The sequence below is a fragment of the Myxocyprinus asiaticus genome, chromosome 38, assembly GCF_019703515.2.
Source record: "Myxocyprinus asiaticus isolate MX2 ecotype Aquarium Trade chromosome 38, UBuf_Myxa_2, whole genome shotgun sequence".
Lineage (NCBI taxonomy): Eukaryota > Metazoa > Chordata > Actinopteri > Cypriniformes > Catostomidae > Myxocyprinus > Myxocyprinus asiaticus.
In genome coordinates, this window is record NC_059381.1 from 14,106,966 (window position 1) to 14,129,293 (window position 22,328).

At 37.8% G+C, this 22,328-nt stretch overlaps 1 protein-coding gene across 2 annotated transcripts in view; it reads left to right on the forward strand.

Annotated features, from left to right (window-relative positions):
• The window catches only part of LOC127428944 (retinoic acid receptor RXR-alpha-A-like), a 162,327-nt gene extending 140,434 nt beyond the window's left edge, over positions 1 to 21,893 (forward strand). The window contains exons 6-11 of one of the 2 annotated variants that reach the window (XM_051677641.1): positions 588 to 772; positions 12,283 to 12,412; positions 13,074 to 13,206; positions 16,281 to 16,372; positions 17,226 to 17,331; positions 18,499 to 21,893. In XM_051677641.1, coding sequence (XP_051533601.1) covers positions 588 to 772; positions 12,283 to 12,412; positions 13,074 to 13,206; positions 16,281 to 16,372; positions 17,226 to 17,331; positions 18,499 to 18,646 — 794 coding nt within the window. In that variant the 3' untranslated portion in view covers positions 18,647 to 21,893. The remainder of the gene's footprint in view (positions 1 to 587; positions 773 to 12,282; positions 12,413 to 13,073; positions 13,207 to 16,280; positions 16,373 to 17,225; positions 17,332 to 18,498) is intronic. The other variant, XM_051677642.1, reaches the window with a different exon arrangement.
• Positions 21,894 to 22,328: the final 435 nt, after the last annotated feature.

Sequence of the window (22,328 nt, forward strand, 5' to 3'; positions counted from 1 at the left end):
ACAAATAGGGAACATCATGGTTACTTGTGTAACCTCCGTTCCCTGATGGAGGGAACAAGACGTTGTGTCCCTCCTGCCACAACGCTGAACTACCTGCTGAAATGGCCGGACCTTATATCGGCTCCTCAGCATAAAACCTGAATGAGTGGTTGCATACCAGCTCCTTTTATACCCGTATGTCCTGCCCTATATTTTTTTAAATTGCAGATTCCATTTCAATCAGAAATCCACAAAGTACCACATTTATTCAGTAAATATCTTGTTTCATTCGAAAATGTCACATTACGAAAGTAGAATGAGTTCTGCTCTTATATTTCAACCTCTCCCCCAAGACCACTTTTCACGATCCACTCAATTCCCGATGGATAAAATTGTTATTTTCATTTTTATTTTCGTTAAATATCCTTTTTCATTCGGAAATCTGCCACATTACAGAAGTAGACTGGATTGCAAACACTGTTTCATGCTGACTTTAATCTCAGTTATATGTGATTCAAGTTATATAGTTTAGGAGAGGACCACTGTGATTTGAAAGTGTAAATTTGCTGACCTCTTGGCATGCTTACAGCTGAAGTGACCGTGACTAGTGTTGTTACATACAGCCGTCCAGGAGGAGCGCCAGCGAGCTAAGGAGCGCAACGAGAATGAGGTGGAATCGACCAGCAGTGTGAACGAGGACATGCCCGTGGAGAAGATCCTGGAGGCAGAGCTCGCTGTGGAGCCCAAGACAGAGACGTACATCGAGACCAACCTGGCCATGCCCTCAAATTCAGTAAGTAACATCACTTCCTCTTTGTGCACTAGAAACTGTATGCAGTAATTCAAATTATGGTTCTGCCATAAAGCCCCTGCCCACCACAGTATGGATAAGAACTGTTAATGTTTTCGTAGACCCTTTGAGATACATTTAAGAAATAACTCAGGATAGTGGAGTCTTTGTGGAGCATTGATTAGCACATATGTGCCATAAACATTGAGTCTTGGTGCTCATGCAGGAAATGCATGTTCGAATCTGGCCTGCAGCACACTCGTTCCCCTCCCTGTCCTCAAAATATTTTCTCCTCACTATTGTTGTCAATAAAGAGTGGTATAAAGCCATATAAAATATTTGTTATAAGAACCACTTTGGTCTTATAACAGTAACTATGTTTCTATCCAGGGTTTTTTTTGCAACAAAAGGTGTAGTGCATCAAAAAGTTTACCGATATAGCTGATGGAAATGCAAATTATTGCTAAAATTTCACAAGTGTCGACATAATATTTTTCCATTTAACTGTAGCGCATAAACTCTTATGTCGATACGTCAAATGTCACGAAAAACTGGTTTGGAAACACTTTTTGTCGAGAAAATTGGCATTAACGCAAAAATATAGTGTCACATGACAGAATTTACCCCAATCGTTAGCCTGTGTTAATCATGACAACAAGGTATACATCCTTGAAAGCCAATTTATTGTACGTGAAGCATTACTCGCACTGTTATGGATTGGCCTTAATGGCATACCTGCACAGAAACACATCTGCATCATGACACTTCCTGGAGTGCCGTGCTCCAAATATCTCGTATCATGCACCTGTCATCGACAGGTGCACGGAGAACAAATGAATGGCAACTCTTTGCGATTAATTAAATCGCAGTAGCCATCCATTTATTTATTGAAGTTGCTTTTTCACACCATTCAAAATAATAGATGGCAGTCATGGAATTATCCCACAATAAAAAAAAAACATATCATTTCTGTGCACACAGATGTTTTAAAAATAATACACAATACTAGGAGAAAAGCATCAGTGTGCTTTTTTGGAACACTAACAGCCCAATTCTATTAAATTATTGTTTAGCTTACTTTTGTAAAAATGCCAGCAAAATTATCTGTATTAAATTAAATAAATTACCAAATGAAAAAAAACATTAAATTAAAAAAATAAATTACCAAATAAAAAAAATTCTATTGTTAGCCATATATACTTGCCTTTTCTTTACAAAAACTTAAATTAGCCTTACCCTGTTTTGTAGACGAAAAGTCGGCTAAATGACATTCTCAGAATGTTCTGCACTTTTTTCAAAACTATAAACTATCAGAACGTTTTGTCCAATGCTGAGTTCACTTTCACAAAATGAGCTTTTGAACATTTTAAAACTTTTAAATATTTTAAATCTAACCCTATTTACACTGGATCACATTTGCTGAGTTTCTTCAGAACATTTAAATTGCATTATGACACTAAAATTAATTTTAGATGACAGTCAAGTTCAGCTGGTCGTTAAAAGTTGCTGGACAAATATGCAGGACGTAATGCAGTTATGATGGCATTGCTTTACATTAGATGATTGTTCAAAATAGACTTTTGAATATCAGGAATGTATCATATGTAAACCCTGATATTACACTGCATCAGTTTTTCTTTAATAGCTGTGCACACAGCATATACACATCGATGGATGGTCCTTATACTAAGATCGAAAGTTTCCCCCACTACTTGGTGCAAGTTGCCAGCTTGAACAGGGCCATGCGATAGGCGCAACATCAGGACCAATATTACAGTCCTATCAGAAGGGCAACTTCTCCCTTTTGATTGCAATTCCTCCTCTTCTGATTGCATTTATTTGTGAAATTATGTGACAGTAAGCTGGCTAATTTCAATTAATTGTCTCAATATTCTCTTTTGGAACATCTGGGAGGCGAAAGGTACACAATTAGCGATATACACACATTTCTGTTTGGAAACGGCTTAAGGGCAGATTTCTTTTGCGATAAACCAAAATTATGTGACAAAGTGTTTTTTTAAGCATGACGTCAGCACGCACACCATTTTTATCGATAAAAGGCCGTTTGAATGGAAATTAGCAGAAGACGGCAAATTTCGCATTTTCACTTTGTCGATAACAAAACAGCATGAAAAGTGGATGGAAACCAGGTTAATGTCTTCAGCCATGTGCCTATTGTGGCCTTTTTGCTGCCTTGTTTTGCTTTGTTTGAATATATGAAGAATACAAATTGTAATAGCATGTACCTCTTGAAAGGCTCAGTGTTCTCAGATTACTACAGTATTTAGCGGTACTTGAAAAGGCTCATTATTGTTGTTTGCCTGTCAGTTCTGTTCTTTCTCTTTGCCTTTTCTTCATTGGGAAGATATTCTTTACCTGTCAGTACCCTCCGAATTAAAATGCAGAAAAACATGCATCTTGTTTGTTAGCTTTGTTTCTGTTTGACTGTTTTATTAAGACAGATGAGGCTCATTTTTAAGCATTTGTTTCTGGAATTTTGCTACTTTTATTGAAATATTGAAGAAGGTGGAATGGGTTTAGGGAAAAGACACAATCCAGACTCAAACTTGCATTTCCCATATGAGCACCACGGCACAATGTGTCAAGCGTGCGGCAACCGCTAGGCTACAGGTCCATCTTCTTAACAGTTTTTTTTTTTGTAAAATTTTCTTTTTTGCTGTTGTTGGTAATTCACTATGAAGAGTTTTACTTGTGTGCTATGACGTTCCTCAAGTCACCATGACAAATCAGCACCACTTAAATGATCACTGGCTTCACTTTCGAGAACTGTTTGAATAATGAACTACTGTACTTAGACAGTCCCTGGGAGCTTGCAGCCTGTCGTAAGGCTCTGATGAGAGTTTTTTTTCTCTCTCTCTCTCTCTATCTCTCCCGCTCTCTCCCGTTGTAGTGAAGAAATAAAATTAGGAAGGCTGTGTATATACGAGAAGAGTAGCAGAACAAGAGAGGGAGAGAGGCTGGGCGGTTGAGTGCATCTTTTGGGACTGCTCTGTACCGAAGCGAAAATGTTCTGGAAGTGATGGGAGCTGTTATGTGAGTAAATGGGGTTATTTTGGGAAGATGAAAATGTGTGGGAACAGAGGAGAGACATTTGGGGAAAGGTAGTGAGATGAGGGAGAACATAAGGCCTGTCTTAAGGGAGTTGCTGCCAGGCCTTACACTAGAAAGCACTCAGTCTCTGATTCACTATTTCTGTCGGGTTCATCACACTGTGTCTCCAGTAGGGGGCTTGTTTCAGTAGACCTGGGGCATACGCAACTGATTTGTTTGTCCTAAATCCTCAAATAAGCCCTATTGAATATGAAATACATACACTCCATGGCCAAAATTATGTGGATGGCGCTTCTAAAAAATGGGTTTGGCAATTTCAGCAAAAAATTTGGCATAGAGCTGTAAAATCTTCTTAAACAAACATTTCTAGACGTTTTGTGCACACAGTGAGGTCCATAAAGAAATGGTTTACAGAGTCTGGTGTGGAAGAGCTTGCCTGGACACGTCTGGGATGAATTGGAATCGTAAATACAATCCAGAACCCATCACCCAACCCAAGAGCCATGTTCCAACATCTAGTGGAAAACCTTCCCAGAAGAGTGGAAGCTGTTATTGCAGCAAAGGGAGGACCAACTCCCTATTAAAGGATAGGTTCTGGTTTCAATACAAGTTAAGCTCGAACGACAGCATTTGTGGTCATAATGTTAATTTCCACCAAAAAACAAAACAAAACAAATAAATCCATTAAGATTACATTAATGCCCATGGTTTTGTAATGAAATGCTCACCAAGAACATATGAATGTAGCGTTTAAATGTAAACACACTTTTGGCCATGTAGTGTCGAAATTTGTAAATATCACTGCATTATTAAATGTTATTAGTTTTAACCTTTGCTATATAGCTCCCAGTCGATGACGATGACGTCTTGTCTTAATGTGCCAAAACTCTCAGTTTGTGCATTGACAGCTATTTGGATAGTCTTAACGTTACAGTCTAACTCATCCCACTGGCTGTGGTTGACTGTATATTAAATTATATTAAAGAAAATAATGATGCAGTCTATAGTTGGACGGCAAAGAGACACTTTACTGGAATGCGTTCCTCTATGGTGTTCCCTTGGCCTGCTGTCAGAAGCATCGACTCCCCCCACCCACCCTTCATGTCTCCCTCCTCCTTTCCCTCCCGCTGTCCCTGGAGCTCCCCTTCTGTCCGTGCTCTTTAGGAAGCCACTGCTCCGTGCACTAATTAATCAGAGGACCTCGGCCCGGGAGTGCAGCTCATGAATGGGCCACCACTGCTGCTTAATGGCTGGGGTTTGGCCAAGCTGAATAAAGTGTGTTTATCTCATGGTGACCTAGAACAGGAGTTAAACAGGCGTTAGTAACATGCCTCCAGTTAGAAATGGAAGGGAGGAGAGCACAGATCTGTCACGCTTACTCATTTTTCATGTAAATCTCTTGGTTACCTTAATTTTTCTTTATATTTTTTGGCGCACTCCCTCTTGCTTTGTGTGTTTTCACTTTGTTGGCTTCTGTCTGTCTGCGTACTTGTCATTATTTGTGAGCCAAATACCATTATTTACTTTTATCATTCTATCATTTGTGTAACTTAGACTACATTGTAGGTGTCAGATAATTGAAAACTCTTTATTCTATGCTGTCTTATTGTTTTAATACTGACTAGGGATGGGTCCAAGTGAGCATGGTTACATGCACAGTCTTTTTATGCTTAATAAGCTGACAACATGTAAATGTGGTCATTTAAGGTCATAAACAGTTTTATGCAAAACACGATCGGCACACATAGATTTTTGCCTATTAACCCGATTTTGTGTTGCACCTTTTCCAGAGTTCTTACCAGCTTATTCAATGTGCACAAGTTTTGTGTGCATGACTGTTAACAGGTGCATCTCAATAAATTAGAATGTCGTGGAAAAGTTCATTTATTTCAGTAATTCAACTCAAATTGTGAAACTCGTGTATTAAATAAATTCAATGCACACAGACTGAAGTAGTTTAAGTCTTTGGTTCTTTTAATTGTGATGATTTTGGCTCACATTTAACAAAAACCCACCAATTCACTATCTCAAAAAATTAGAATATGGTGACATGCCAATCAGCTAATCAACTCAAAACACCTGCAAAGGTTTCCTGAGCCTTCAAAATGGTCTCTCAGTTTGGTTCACTAGGCTACACAATCATGGGGAAGACTGCTGATCTGACAGTTGTCCAGAAGACAATCATTGACACCCTTCACAAGGAGGGTAAGCCACAAACATTCATTGCCAAAGAAGCTGGCTGTTCACAGAGTGCTGTATCCAAGCATGTTAACAGAAAGTTGAGTGGAAGGAAAAAGTGTGGAAGAAAAAGATGCACAACCAACCGAGAGAACCGCAGCCTTATGATTGTCAAGCAAAATCGATTCAAGAATTTGGGTGAACTTCACAAGGAATGGACTGAGGCTGGGGTCAAGGCATCAAGAGCCACCACTCACAGACGTGTCAAGGAATTTGGCTACAGTTGTCGTATTCCTCTTGTTAAGCCACTCCTGAACCACAGACAACATCAGAGGCGTCTTACCTGGGCTAAGGAGAAGAAGAACTGGACTGTTGCCCAGTGGTCCAAAGTCCTCTTTTCAGATGAGAGCAAGTTTTGTATTTCATTTGGAAACCAAGGTCCTAGAGTCTGGAGGAAGGGTGGAGAAGCTCATAGCCCAAGTTGCTTGAAGTCCAGTGTTAAGTTTCCACAGTCTGTGATGATTTGGGGTGCAATGTCATCTGCTGGTGTTGGTCCATTGTGTTTTTTGAAAACCAAAGTCACTGCACCCGTTTACCAAGAAATTTTAGAGCACTTCATGCTTCCTTCTGCTGACCAGCTTTTTAAAGATGCTGATTTCATTTTCCAGCAGGATTTGGCACCTGCCCACACTGCCAAAAGCACCAAAAGTTGGTTAAATGACCATGGTGTTGGTGTGCTTGACTGGCCAGCAAACTCACCAGACCTGAACCCCATAGAGAATCTATGGGGTATTGTCAAGAGGAAAATGAGAAACAAGAGACTAAAAAATGCAGATGAGCTGAAGGCCACTGTCAAAGAAACCTGGGCTTCCATACCACCTCAGCAGTGCCACAAACTGATCACCTCCATGCCATGCCGAATTGAGGCAGTAATTAAAGCAAAAGGAGCCCCTACCAAGTATTGAGTACATATACAGTAAATGAACATACTTTCCAGAAGGCCAACAATTCACTAAAAATGTTTTTTTTATTGGTCTTATGATGTATTCTAATTTTTTGAGATAGTGAATTGCTGGGTTTTTGTTAAATGTGAGCCAAAATCATCACAATTAAAAGAACCAAAGACTTAAACTACTTCAGTCTGTGTGCATTGAATTTATTTAATACACGAGTTTCACAATTTGAGTTGAATTACTGAAATAAATGAACTTTTCCACGACATTCTAATTTATTGAGATGCACCTGTATGTATTGACATCAAAAGCAGAGAATAATCAGATGATTTCAGATCGCATGTAAACACAGTTTTCTTGCGTTATCAGAATTTTTGAAAAAGCTGATTTTTGGAAGTTATCAGCGTATTGGTGTGCATCTAAACACTCAGTGATTGAAGAGTTGTCCAATGACCGGTCGACTAGTTTTATCTTTTTTCTTTTAAATGTTAGCTTTTTTTTTAATTGGCTGTGCTTTAATTAGTGTGTTTAATTACCTTTAACTGTTACTGTTTGCACGGTAAAACTGCATCTTTAAGTCCGTCCCCTTTTAAGCACTGCCACAGCAGCCATACAAATGACGTCTTTGGTCGTTGCATCGTGTCTCACTCTGTTTTTTAAGCATCTTGTATCATGAGCATTGCATTTTGTTCCATTGCATTGTGCTTTGTCCAGTTGTTTTTTTTTTAACATAAGAACATTTCTTAGGGGGTGAACACCCACTAAGAAATGCATCAGATTGGGGTCAGGTGAAACTGAAATTAACAGCCTAATTATTCTGGGCTTCCTAAAGACTGACAAGCCAACTAGTCATTCATACAACCCACAGAAAAGTTGCTTTGAAGGCATGTAGTTTTGCACACTGCTACCTGTGACCCACAAGACGTGTTTGTAAACCAGGAATATTTCACATAAGCCTGCAGACGTATCGCTCACTGTCTTGCACCACTGCAGAATGCAGACTGTTTTTTACTTCAGTTAGTCACGCAACAATAATATAGTTTAAGCAGACAATGAAAAATTTAAATGTCTCTCGTCTCTCCTGCTCGCAGTGATAAAAATTTAATAGCACAATGTGCTAGCGTGGCATTTCTGCGAGAGCCCAGAACTAGGATCTGATGTGAATAATGCAGACTGAATGCTTTCCATTCAGCAGGAACAAAAACAGACGTTGTTTTGTTATCAAAGTGTCTCTTTGAATCTGAAAAAGTCGTCATCACTCTTTTGCCCAGGGCTAGCGCTGGAACACACTGCCGAATCTCACAAGCAAATCATATGGCTGACTGTATTCAGACTTCGGCACTCCAAAGAGGAGAGAAATTATTATGTTTAAAATGATTTTATGTCCTCAATCAACCACTTATTTTGCCCTGCTTGGATACGTATTAATCTAGATAGCAGAAGTTATTAAATGCTGTTCATTACGATAAATATGGAGTGTGAAAAGACCACATGTCTGTTTCTTTCTTTCCAATAATGAATAATTTTTTCATGTCAATGTGAAAACTGCATACAATTTTTTTCTTGATGAGTATTTAACCTCTAAACATTAAGTGCATAAATGTACTTGAAAAGCAAACTTGGGTAAGATAAAAAGGCTTTGTTTTGTAGAGAACATATCTTATTTTTCTTACCCCATTGGCAAGTTGTTTTTTTTCTTGTTTTTTTATTTCTTAGATTAAGAAATTTTTCTAACTCCTAATTAAAGGAGTAAGAAAAATAAGCTCAAGATTCAAGATATATTCTCTAAAAGCAAGTCTTGATTTCCATGCGATTTTTCTTAAGAAAATGTATCTTGTTTATGGATGTTTTTACTGGAAAACAAGACAAAAAAACTAATTCGAAAATGCTTTTTGTAGTGAAGTCTGAGTATTTGGTAGATTAGGCCCCATTTTTCAGTCTTTTTTTCTGTTATGGTAGCTGGTATTGGAGGAGAAACGAGGTCAGTGTAAACACTGCTAAAATAGTTATACATCATTCATGAGTATTACAGTGTTTAATGAGAACTCTGGGAGATGTATTCTTTTGAGGAGCATCAGTGGAGGTGCTCTTTGCCAATTTGGTTTTTTACTTCATACTGTTGTTTTATGAATTATCTGTTTGTTTACATTTTTGTAAAGGAACATGGCAGAAGCTGTTGCACCAAGGATGATCGTCTATGTGTTCCCGATCAGCCACAGAAATATTCATAAGCTGCGTCTTTTTTCTGAAAATAAACAATTATCATCAGTGGGAGAGATGACTATGTCTGGCTAACAGTTTACTATCTCCAACTCCTCCCTTTGATCTGATGCTGTTGTCAGCTTGAGTTTAAAATAGGCACTTAAATACCGTAGAACCACACAGGGGAAACATCCAACACTTTCACAAGCCTCTCTGGGGAGTTCTCGTGTTTAAATATGAAAATTATGGATGAGCCCACAGTTTTCCTGTTGTCATTTTCTGATGTGTGACTGTTGACAAATTTCTAGCCTCTAAGAAGAAGATTTTATTTTTTTTAATGTATAAAAACTCTCTCCTATCCCAGCTTAATATGCTAAAACAACTCAGCTTTCTAATGACACTTAGATTGAGCTTCTAGTCCACTCAGAGGCTGAGATTTTCAACGAAATAACAAGGGTGATTCATGAACTAAAAATTAGACTTAATGTCTATGGACGAGCACATCTTTCAGGGCTAAAATGCATAGATCCTCACACATTTCAGATCTGTATATTGTGATGTAATGTGATAAAGAAAAAAATATTTTTCATAGTGCTTGCTGCCATCTAGTGGAATGAAATAAGACTTTTAAAAGTGAGGTAAAGTGAACAGAACCAGAATTACATGTTTAGGACAACATGTTTAGGACAACAATTCAAAAAATAACTTTCTGTTTATCATAAGTTTATAAACATACAATATTATTTATGTATAATTGGAGTCTTTTTTTATTTGGGGGGATTTCTGAAAAAAATTGCAATTAGTCCACAGTATGTGTGAATTGTTAGCTTTTAAATTTGAGTGTAAAAAATTGCGGGCAGCAGCCCAAAAATGCACCAGAGTTTAAGGGGTTAAGTAACCCATTTGTTGGTGGATTTCCCCAAAAAGTGTAACACTGTGACTCTGTGGCACTATAAAAATATTACTTTGTTTGAGCATCCTAACCAACCCGACACAGCAACATTGGCTCAACCAATGGCGTCAGTTAGGGACATGATCTGTTTTTATACCAATGCCAGACACGGGAGTGTTCAGGAAACCTGTTTGAAAACAATCATGATTTTACAACTCTTTTTGGTGGAGAGGACAGGAAATGACGAGATATGTTATGGAGGATGTTTTTCGGTATTCAAACTCACATCGCCCACATTATCAGCACGGCTCTTCGACTTCTATGTTTTTCTATGTTTATTTTTCACAGAAGTTCAGAGAATGTGGCGCTAACGCAGACATTTTCTGTTTGATAGACCATTAGCTTCTGTGGCATCAACTGATTTATTGACTCTTTTAAAATCTCAACTCATAATTGTGGTGTCATTGTGTCAAATCTATTAATAAACCTCTTACAATGCACCAAGTGAAGCCAGCAAGCTGCCAAAATTGAAGCCAGGATTTTCCAGGAATGCACATCACCCCCACCGACAATTTTGATAAATTAGAAAGTGATTTCTTCCCCTCTATTTGTTTTCTCAAGAAGCATTTGTCCTTTCGCCCACTACAGTGTCCTGTTGATGTTTTCCAATGCGTTCCCTTTTGACGCCTCTTGACACACTGGTTGAAAAACGGTTCTCAATTTCTATTTCTTCTCATCCTTTCAGAAAACACACTCCTGCTGTTTTCCGCTCCTCTGCGCTCGTTCCCTCTCTCTCGCAGTCCATTGACTCGCTTTTTCATCATCTGAAACAAAGGGCCATATCTATCCTTCCCTTGGCTTCACGCAACGTGAGGCAAGAATCATCTAGGTCATTTTTCATATCTCTCATTTGTCCTCTCTCTCTTTGATGGAGACAGCACTTTCCGCATAGTGACGTGCTAATAAACTCAAATCTGCAGGAGGCGTTAACCCAAACTTGCTGAATGCAAACTCCCTCGTGCAGAGTCCCGCAACATCATTGCATTGACAACAATGCCAACAATACCTGGAATTTGGTAATGGCGTTCCGGTGAGAGATTTTTGTAGCACATTTTACAGTCTGTCCAGAGTCCTTTAATCTAGTGTTTCCCAACCTTTTTTGAGGGATAAAGCACCCCTTCATTAACACCATCAACACATTTATTTATGAACAAAATTCAGATGAGACGTTTAACAAAAGAATGAATGGCAGCATGTAATTATGATCGAACCTTACCTTACATGAGCAAGAATAAGAAATTGCGTTAATGAGAAAATGAGTGAAGAAATCTGCCTGGAGTCTAGAGTCTATACACGACTATCTATGAGTGTCATTCTCACCTTTTTTTTATTTTATTTTGTTTGTTTGTTTGGTTGGTTTTGTGTTTTGTTTGGTTTTTTGTTCGGTTTGGTTTGTTTTTTAAAGGAACTGACTGCACTAAGTTTACACAATCAATTAATTATCCCATTTATTTATTTTAATCTGTTTACAGCCTTAATATTTTTATTTGAAGTTTGTTGAAGTACCTCTGGCTACACATACCCTTGTTTAGGAATCAATGTTTCAACTTGCAGTTTAAAAATGTTTAGCAGTATTCTGTGTAGAAATTCTTTACGGAATCCCTGGAAATTCTTTTCCGGGGAGCTTCCTTAAGGAAACACTTGCTAGGAAAGAGTCACTTTATAGCAACAAATCGCTGCAGGTATTTCCTGTGCAAGAGGGGCAAAAGCACTGTTTGTTTTGCCTTCCTGTTCACTCCTGCTCTGAGCGGATTAGTCACTGAGCGTTGTGTGTGTTGGGCCGTTGTGATGTCAGGAGGAGAGAACAGCCTTTACTCCTTAAACATAGTAACAATGTTAAAAACACTTTCATATAGACACCCCAGATAATCACTGTGAACTTTCACACACAAAGGGAAAAAAAATAAAAAATAAACAGACACACAGAATGAGACAATAAGAAAGTGAAATCAATGAATATATAAAGAGACTGCTTACCAAAATATGACAGGTGGTTTGAAGCTGTCAAAAATCTATTGATAGTTTCTATTCATGTTAGCATGTTCAGTCAACTAATTGAATAGCTGAGTATGTGAAATAGATTTTTTTGTGATCTCTGTGATATTTGGATATACAACTCATCTGACACCCTCTTGTGTTCTTGTTTCCTCCACCAGCCCAATGATCCAGTCACAAACATCTGTCAGGCCGCAGACAAACAGCTCTTCACTCTGGTGGAATGGGCCAAGAGGATCCCACATTTCTCAGAGCTGCCTCTGGACGACCAGGTCATTCTTCTACGAGCAGGTAAGTTTAAGTTTGCTAGTAATAGGACTAGGTCATTAGTTTTACTTGCTAAGGCAAACATCACTATTACTATTGCTCATACTTAAGGTCTTTAGATTTACATTGAAGGAGGACAAGAATATCATAGAGTCTTGGGGATAGGCTCTTTTGAGGGTGGGCCAGTAAACAACCATCTACCAACCATGCAGTCTATGTAGGCTGTGTTCTATGTTTTGAACCATAACCTATGAGTACAGGGTCAGAATAGTCAATAATTTTGTTCTCTAAGAAGTTGAAAGAAGTTGATATAAGTAAGACAAATAGATGTTCAGGAGACCGTCATTCAACAAACAAACTTCTTTCCTTTTAATTTCCTTTATAGCCTGTTGTGTTAATGAGCAATGCTGGTCTTCTGAGAACAACCTGAAGAGCATGAGAGAGGGTCTTCTCTCAATTTCTTGTTCTTTCTCAGAGCTCTCAGGTTTTCTATAAATAACCCCTTTAGTTCTGCTGTCTCATAGATGAAAGCATCTCAGCCTTTCCCAAGCTCAACTCTGGGGAAATAGGGGGAGCTGAGTAGTTGCTAGGCAGACTGGTTAAAGGAGCCCTGTCACTCAAATCCTTCCTTAATTCACCCTCACTGTGTATAATGTTTTGTCATTATTTTATCTGTCTCTCGCAGGGTGGAATGAACTCCTCATTGCATCATTTTCACACCGTTCCATTGCAGTGAAGGACGGAATACTGTTGGCCACAGGATTACACGTGCACCGGAACAGTGCCCACAGTGCAGGAGTAGGAGCCATATTTGACAGGTTAGAAACATCCTTTATAAAGCTTAGTCAGAGTACATAATATATTTCATTTGGCATTGAGGAAAACATGACTATAAGGGGGTCCATGGTCCTAGGTCAGTATTCACAACCTATGTTTTCCAGTGGAAAAACCTATTTTCAATGTTCTGTCGGATGAATGTTCGGCACCCAGATACAGTTCAACACATTGTACGGAATGTATTTCTTTATCTCACAGCCTCACACATTAACACATGTCCTCTGGCAAAGATCTATAACTTTATATTTGTAGTTTTTTTTTTTAATTCTGCCCTTTTAATAAAGTACTTTTGCAGAACCATGGTACAGTGATGGTATTAGATGGTAATACCATGTTACTTTGGTAGAGACATTGTTTCTGAATGACTGCCATATGTAACACTGTATTTATATTGTAATCTAAGGTACTTCAAAGAATACAATAGTACTACCATTGTTCATGCCCAGAAAAGCATGGTATTGCCAATGACAAAAAAAACTAAAAAAAACATTGGTAATAAAATGGTATTTCTTGGATCTTTTTTTATTGAGGTAGGCCTGCTGTCTGTAAAAAAAAAAAATATTTAGAATAAATTTATGTTGTACTATGTTTGGCTAAGATATATTTTGAACAGAGCAAAACCCAGTCATGTTGGATAATTTTATGAGCACTTTAAAGCACATCTCAAATTATTGGTCTTCTCTGAAGTTGTGAAACTGTGGCACACATTCAAATATGGCGGCACAAAGAGATGATCAAACGTGAAATTTTCATGACAAGGGCAGAAGAGGAACCTTGACATTTCTGCCAGCGAAACGCAGAGCAAAAGGGCAGGGAGGAACGAGCTTTCCATCGATTTACATCGATATTCATTAAATATGCAGCCGCGCTCGCAACAGAGGTCATGCAGAAATGGTCGAGTGCTCAGACAGAAAATATTAAAGGAAATCCATTTGTGTGTCATTTATGATGAAATCAAAGAATATGGAGGACACACCCAGAGTCGCAGATATGCTTTATCTGTGCCAGCACAAAACTGACCAATGCCATGTTCATTAAATAATAAAAGATGACGAACTACCAGCAATTTCTCTTTTTTATTTATTTAAGTTAAATCTATATATCAATTATTCAAAATATATTCGCAATTATTTTGCTGCTGATAAATGATTAAATATAAATTTATTTTAATGCGTTTTTAATTTGACCATTAAATTACATAAATAGATTGTTGTTAAAGTAGTTTCATGATGCATCGTTGCCTTGTAACTTGTAAGAGAGCATTATGATAGAAATGTTTTAATAGCGTCTCTGACGTAAACTGATGTAGCTAAAAGGTGTTGAAGTGTGTTTCATTTCCATGAATCTGTTCAAACTGAATCAGTTTTAGTTAATCAATTCCAAACTCTGATTTGTTTGGGTCATCAGTCTAAAATGGTCAAGGAAGTCCCTGCACTACATTTTTCCTCTATTAAAATGTTTTAGTAAAAATATATGTTAGTAAATATCATTGCTGTTTCTTTTTATGTATTGTTATATTGATGTACATCAATGAAAATTATTCAGTATAGCCGCAAGTGGCAATTATTGAGATCCAAGCAAATTGGAAGAGAATAAGACCAAAATAGCCAAATTTGATCGTGTTGCAAAATAAAAAAATGTCTTAAGTTAGAGCTACCTCTAGCATTGGAAATTTAGGAAATTTGGCATGTGCCATCAGAATGACCTGTTGTCCATGTTTACCATGTTTTGTTAAATTTGGATAGCTTATTGCACTCATAAGATAATGGCCAATTTGTAAATATGGACCACCCCCAAAACATATTGGCTCATATCTTCTAAATGTTTGAATTCATCAAATTCCTTTTGATAACTTTTAACAGGAGTATCTCTAGATGGTACATACCAAATTTCTTGTGACTCAGACAAATAGCCTATGACAAATTTGAAAAAGTCATTTTTGTTTTTCTTTTACATTGAAGTGCTATAAACATTGTCTGACACAATTGAAAACCGTGTGGCCAATTCATTTGGGGGGCATTGAAGGATTCAGAGGAAATACATTTTTTATTCTAGTCCTTATGGTTCTGGAGTTATTAGCAAAAATGTAATGTAATTCCTGCATTACACATATTAAATCTACTTTGTTAAAATATTTGGTTGAAATGATGGTGGCTTTAAATGAATAAAATATATATATATATATATATATATATATATATATATCATACATGTAATTTATAATCATCAAAAGGCTGAAAAATATTGAGATTAAATAGTTTTAACTATATTGGTCAGCCCAAATAAGGTTAAAAAAGGGCCATGGTGGTTACAGAACATTTATATGAGAGAGGCACATCTCAGTGCTAATGTTTACCAAGCAGACACAAGACAGTAATTGACCAAAAAAAAAATATATATATATATATTAACAGTAATTGGAATATTAACTGTCCCTTGCAGCTGTCACCTGACTCCTTTAAGTCTGCAATGTTTCAAGATCAAGTCTCTGCTCTGCTCTTACGGCCCAGAGACTTTTTTAGCAATTAGAATACGCCTGGCTCCTCTACAAGAATGGATTGCATCTCAGCATTAATGCAGCTAACATTAAGATGCGCTGCACTGATAATGTTTCTTTATCAGGTCCCCCTCAAGTGACAGATGTGGCACAAATGAAGTGGATGGTCGGCTTAAACACTGGGCTGAAGTTCCTCACCCCCTCATCTTATTGTTCCAGGAGGCCAATTTAATTAGAGTGTGTTAAGAGTGGGAATGAGGCTGCCCCACGCCAGTATGCGTGCCGTCACCCGGTCACGCAAAGGCCAAGAGCATCATAGGAGACATCACTCTCTGGATAGAGGAAATGATGCCAATCTAGACATTTATTAAGGAGATAGTCATATTTGAGTGTCCCTGACAGTAATGGAGTAATATCTGCCCGCATCTATCTCATTTTCCGATGGCTGATTGTGTTAGTAATGTGGTTGATTTATAAGAAAGATTAAGGCATTTTTGAGCAGTGTAACCCTGTTCTTCTTCTGGACATCTTAACCAGTGTGTTTTCTCTTGTGTTCAGGGTGCTGACGGAGTTGGTGTCAAAGATGAGAGACATGCAGATGGATAAAACAGAGTTAGGGTGCCTTCGAGCAATCGTCCTGTTCAACCCAGGTACTAACTTCCCAGAGTTCTCTCCTCATACATTATAAGTTCAAAGTTTGGACACATATAAAAGAATTTATGTTTATCGTGATCTTAAAAACCTTTTGATTTAAAGGCTTATGCTTAAATGCTTGAATTGTAGTACTCATGTACAGTAGGTGACACAGGTTTGATTCCAACCGGTGATGTGTCCCGATTCCAATCCCCCTCTTTATCCCAAATAATTTTCTTGGTCCTATAAATCCAAAAGCCCCACACTAAAAAAGGCACTCTGTAAACTGAGTAAACATCTCTAAATGTCTCCTCATGATATGTTATCCTTGAGCACATTTGTTCTCTGAGGTGTTTTCGATGTTGTTAACATTGCCCTTTGTACCCCAGTGTGAATGTAGCCCCACATCACTGGCACGAAAGCGATTTGTGACCATTAATGAGGCATAGACCCAGCCCATGACCCAGAGACAGCATATGGCTCATTCTCTGAAGACAGAGCTCTCCTCTGTTCCACTCACTTTATGAAGAGGAAAGAAAGACTTCCCATTTACCCAATTAAAGGCTCTAAGAAGGCTTTTCCAGAGAATCAGATTGAGTTGAGAGAGAATGAGTTGCAGACATTCACTTCATTTTTTAAATAATCTTATGTTATTTTTACCTCATCTGCCTGCTTGAAGAAATGTAGTTGGAATGATATTTATAGCTGTGGTGTATATTGGTACTCTTGTTATTGTTCAGTAGAATAAATATTCTCACCCCACCCAGTGGGTGGGCAGGAACTGGCTGCCAATTTGAGGCTGTGCTAAGGAAGGATGGTACAGTTCCTTCTCCACAACTCAACTTTATTATGCAACTTCTACAATTTCAGACTCCAAAGGCCTGTCCAACCCTGGTGAAGTTGAAGCACTAAGAGAGAAGGTCTATGCCTCACTGGAAGCTTACTGCAAACAGAAGTATCCTGAACAACCTGGAAGGTACAGAATAATTTTCCTTCTTCCATTCTCTATGTACCACTTCAGTAAAGGCCAAAGGATATTTCGGTTTTTCGCGCTGCTGATCGCTCCTCGCTTAGTATGCATGACGCAAATTTCACACAGCCCAGATATTCTTGACCCTCAGACGCAGTCCCCAGCTGTGCGCATGACTGTACAAAAAGAGTATCACAAAGCAGTGGTAGTGGGCGTGTGTCAAATGCGTTTGCGGTCAGAAAAGTATACTTTTCAAGGCAACATGGTTGGCTGAGCACGATCCAACCCTGAAAGTAGAAAAAGTATACCCGTGCCATAAGACTCTAATATTAGTTTTACTTCACAATCAGCATATTTCATTGCAAATAAGCTATGGATGTTAGGAGTTGTAGTTATATTTGTTGCAACTTATGTACTTTTTTGCATAAAAAAAGGCATTTGTATTTTAACAGGCCCTTTTTTACCTTATTTTTGGCTTCTTTCTTTTTTAAAACTAATTTTAAAGTTGCTGTACACAATTTTCACAAATATTAAGATTTTAATAGTGCTAAATATTAAACAATATCTAATAATATAATATACACTACCAGTCAAAAGTTTGGGCATGCCTACTCATTCTTTTTTTCTCTCTCTCTCTACATTTATTCGAAATAAAACGAGTATTTATTGGCTGTTTTTCTTCATCTGGTACAACTCACCCTTAAAATAAATTACAAAAAATCTTTTAAATGATTTCAAGCAATTAAGCATAAACCAAATCAAAAGGTTTAAATTGATCAAAAACATAAATTCAGTCAGTTATATCCATACTTTTGACTGGCTGTGTATATCATATTATTCATATTTTTTAATATATTTGTATTATATTATATTGTATTGATCCAGCTGTTTATGTTTTATGCTATTATTATGCATGACCCTGCTCCATATTTCAAAAAGATATTTTATGAAAAATAGTTTTGTAGTACTACTAGTCTCAGGATGTTTCAGCCTGACTTCAAAGACTGTTGAGAGAGTTGTATCAAGTACAAAAGATAAAATAGATAAGAGTCGATTCTCTGTCTAGAATAAGTGTAGTTTTTGGTCTAATTGTACAACTGTATCTTGTCTTTGCATTTGAGTATATGAATAATGTGTGGTTTCTTTTGTGTGTGTGTGTGTGTGTGTGTGTAGGTTTGCTAAGCTCTTGCTGCGGCTCCCTGCCTTGCGCTCCATTGGACTCAAATGTCTAGAGCACCTGTTCTTCTTTAAGCTCATAGGGGATACGCCCATCGACACCTTCCTTATGGAGATGCTGGAGGCGCCCCACCAAATGACATAGCGCCCTCTTGTCACCGGGGGTAGTGAGGGGCTGCCACTCTCCTCGCCCCCCCAAACAGAAACTGATCACATGACACCATTTGCCAGAGTGGAGAGGCTTCATAAGCAACTTTGAGCACCTCCGCTTGACTCAGCATTTTAAATACAATCATGGCATTGATGGGTCTGTTTTATACCTTGTATAAAGAAATAAATATATAATACATTAGAAAAAAACCGAAAATGGACTTCAAGCCCACAGACAACAGTGGACATGGGTGTATCAAACTATCCTTCAATGGGTATATGTACAAAAGAAGATGAAAAACCGTATAGATTTGATTTGATGGAGGTACAGTTCTTCATTGTGCAGTAATTGCAGAAATACCACAAGGGTCGGCATGGAAATTGCCGGATTGGGTATGCTGAGATTCAGTGGGTTTTATGGGAGGGATCCAGGACTCTTAATTAGACTCATGTGGATGATAGGTGGGTGGACGTTATAGGGCCAGCCACTACAGAGTAGGCTGGCGTGTCTGGACACATGAAGACTTATGGGATATGATAATGATGGTAATATGGTGAGGCTGGTAGCCTAATGGCTAATGATTCAGGCTTCTAACACAAACATTGTTTTTAATCTCTGGTGGGAGCTACCCAGGATTATAAATTATTGAGATTACAATCCTGTTACAATCGTTCCTGATAGAATGTTCCGGTAATTACTGTGTTGTAATGTCAAGTTGCTATGGACGAAAGAATCAGGTCAGTTGCACGTCACCAAGCAAGAGAATGGATGATGAACTAAGTTCTCGCAGTACTCTGAGCCTAGTTCACTTCGAGCATCATCAAAGGTGGACAGAAGACGCAATAAGGACCTTTTCTTCAGGATCACACTGGCAGAGGTCCTGTGCCATTAGAACCCAGTCCTGAGCAGCCTGCACCATACAATTCATCTGTGGTTACAGATGAAGAGAACAAGCTGGATTATGATCATTCACACTTCATTATGTACTTTAAACACACATACACATTTCAAAATTAAATCTGCGTGTCGCAGATTTCACTCACTGTTGAACAATGAAAACCAAGGACTCTTATGGTGGAAAACTAGCCACCTAAAAATTGCCCACACATCCCACTATGTGTCTTTTCTGTATACCAGTTCACCTCAAGCTGTTTCCTAAACTAGCTCAACACTTGTACAGTTTACTACAACCAGCTCAGTATTGGTATCCTGTATTTTCTAATGATTTTCCAAAATGTGTGCAGTTACCTCTCTTTCGGTCACTTTTACTATGGTATATTGAGTCCTTTGTGCCCCCATCCACTCCTGTGTCTGCTGTTCAAATGAGCCGTCCCATGCAGTCAAGACTTTTGCGTATCATTATGATGTTCTCCATTTCTAAGCACTTAATGTCAAGTTTCAAGTCCCATTGTTGTATTATTTTAAGATTATAGAGGTTTAGATGGTGAGATTGTGGTGTTCTGCATAGAGAAAATAGACCAGCAAGCACTCACAACTTCCATTCCTCTGTAAAAAAAAAAAAAAAAAAAAAAAAAATGTCTACTACTATCTACAACTTTTCTCACTTTTTTGTAAGATATCTTCTGTTTTGGGTCTATATTTTGCCATCTTCAGCATTTTCTTTCATTCTGTAATCTGCTGCTGCTAAACTATGCATCTAGCATTACCGCCCCCCCCGCCGCCAAAGACTGTCCATAGTGAGTTTGATGTCTTTTACAAACTGTCCGGCCAAAGCTAGCTATGAAACCTGTGGCTGTGACCACATAATGAGCAAGCATACAGAGACTCAATGTCCTTGATATACTATCAGGACCAGCACTCGGGTCTCCAGTCATAATACCGACGACAGTTTGCATTTTGGACTCGAGTCTTTGCATCTAGATAAGCGAGGAGTCTGCACAGTCCAAGTAGTGAATGCTGAGATCATGGGAGATCTGAGACTAGACTACCCCCTAGTGGTGGAGATGCAGCACTGCAACATTACTTGAATTTTGTACAAGTATTTAATCGGAGAAAATGGCACTTTTACGCGATATTATCAGTGTTTTTATTTGAGTGCAGTCTCGCAAACAGTCTTCAGCAATAGCATGATTTAAATCATTCGAGCGGGTTTATAAAGAGTGAAGCCGAACCAATTTAGATACTAGTTTTCATTAAGGATGTCTCTACGTTACGAATTAAATGAATAGGTTCAATTCTGAAAATCAGCTTTGCGCCCTATTACCTCATTACCCTCATTCCCTTTGCGTAGCAAATACATTTAATGGCTTCATCAGGTATCTTGAAGCCATATGCAGGTTTATAAGATTATAATAATGATGAAACTTTCTCCTGTAGGAAACAAATTGAGAGTTTTCTGAACTCATCCAGAAATGATCACCTAGATAGAATTAATACATACACAAATGCTTTATAACATAAAGCTATATTTTGTCTATATGTATATGTGTGTATATTTCTAATGAAAATATATAAATCCATTCTTTAAATGTTTCCAGACAATGTTAGCAAAGAGGGAGCCACGTGTGTGCTTAAATGGACTAAAACCAGGTCTAATTGCACTGTGTAATATTCTCAGATAGAAATGTTTTTTTTTACATTTTGTTGAAGCTTTTGTGTTCAGCCAATGAAAGTTTTAGATCGATACCAGCAATTCCAATCCCTAAGAAAGATCGTACACCAGCTCGTTGACAGATTTGGAAAAAAGCAAAAATAAAAGCCTGGTAAGTGGAAAAGACAGAGAAACACGTTGCTTTGCTACTCCCCCCCGTGAATTCTAGTAAGGATAAACTCTGACCCTGACACAATCACCGCTTTAGCCGTCACAGAGACAGAACCTTTTAAAACATTGAGAAAACTATAGGACATCTAGAGAAAGAGAGCAAATCTATTTTTGTACAAATGTAATTTTATCCCTTGCTTATGTATAACCCCCCTCCCTTTCTCTTTCTGTGGGCTGTTGTATACATTTGTGTAAATTTTGATTTGAAATGGAAAGAAATTCAAATCAGGGCGTTCTAAAGTGGAGTGTGTAAGGGGTGTGACGTCAGCTTTTAACTGTACTTTGCCTTTTTGTTTTTTGTTTTCATTTGCCATCTCAAAGAGATGGGGTTGTTATCTCATATTGTCTTATTTTTAAAGAAATGGAAAAAAGTCATCTGTTCTTTGTGGGTTGTTCTTTGATGTCTTGTCTTTAATGCAAATTAAAATATATATATATTAAAAGTCAAAAATATTAATTTATTGCTGTGTTGTCTTTTTACGTTTCACTTATATTTGATATTATTTGTCATTATTAAATATCTTATAATTTTCAGTGTAAATGTTAAAAATATGACTAAGTTATTTCCGTTATTTATTCAATTGTCAAGTGAGGTTTTTATTACATAAGCAGGATTTCAAATGGGAAAGGAAAACACACATAAACACCATAGCACGAATACTCTAATCTTAATTACAACTAAATTGACAAATTAATTGCAATTATCCCTCCCTTCTCCTGCATAAATATCGGTAGCCTATGATACATATATTGGCATACATGGCTTTCAAATCTTTTAAAATACATTTGTTAATTTGTTTAAAGGATTAGTTCACCCAAAAATAAAAATTGGACTATAAACTCTTGAGGCATGTTTGTAAGTGCTGTTCTCTGGTTTGTGTGAAGCTATGTGTT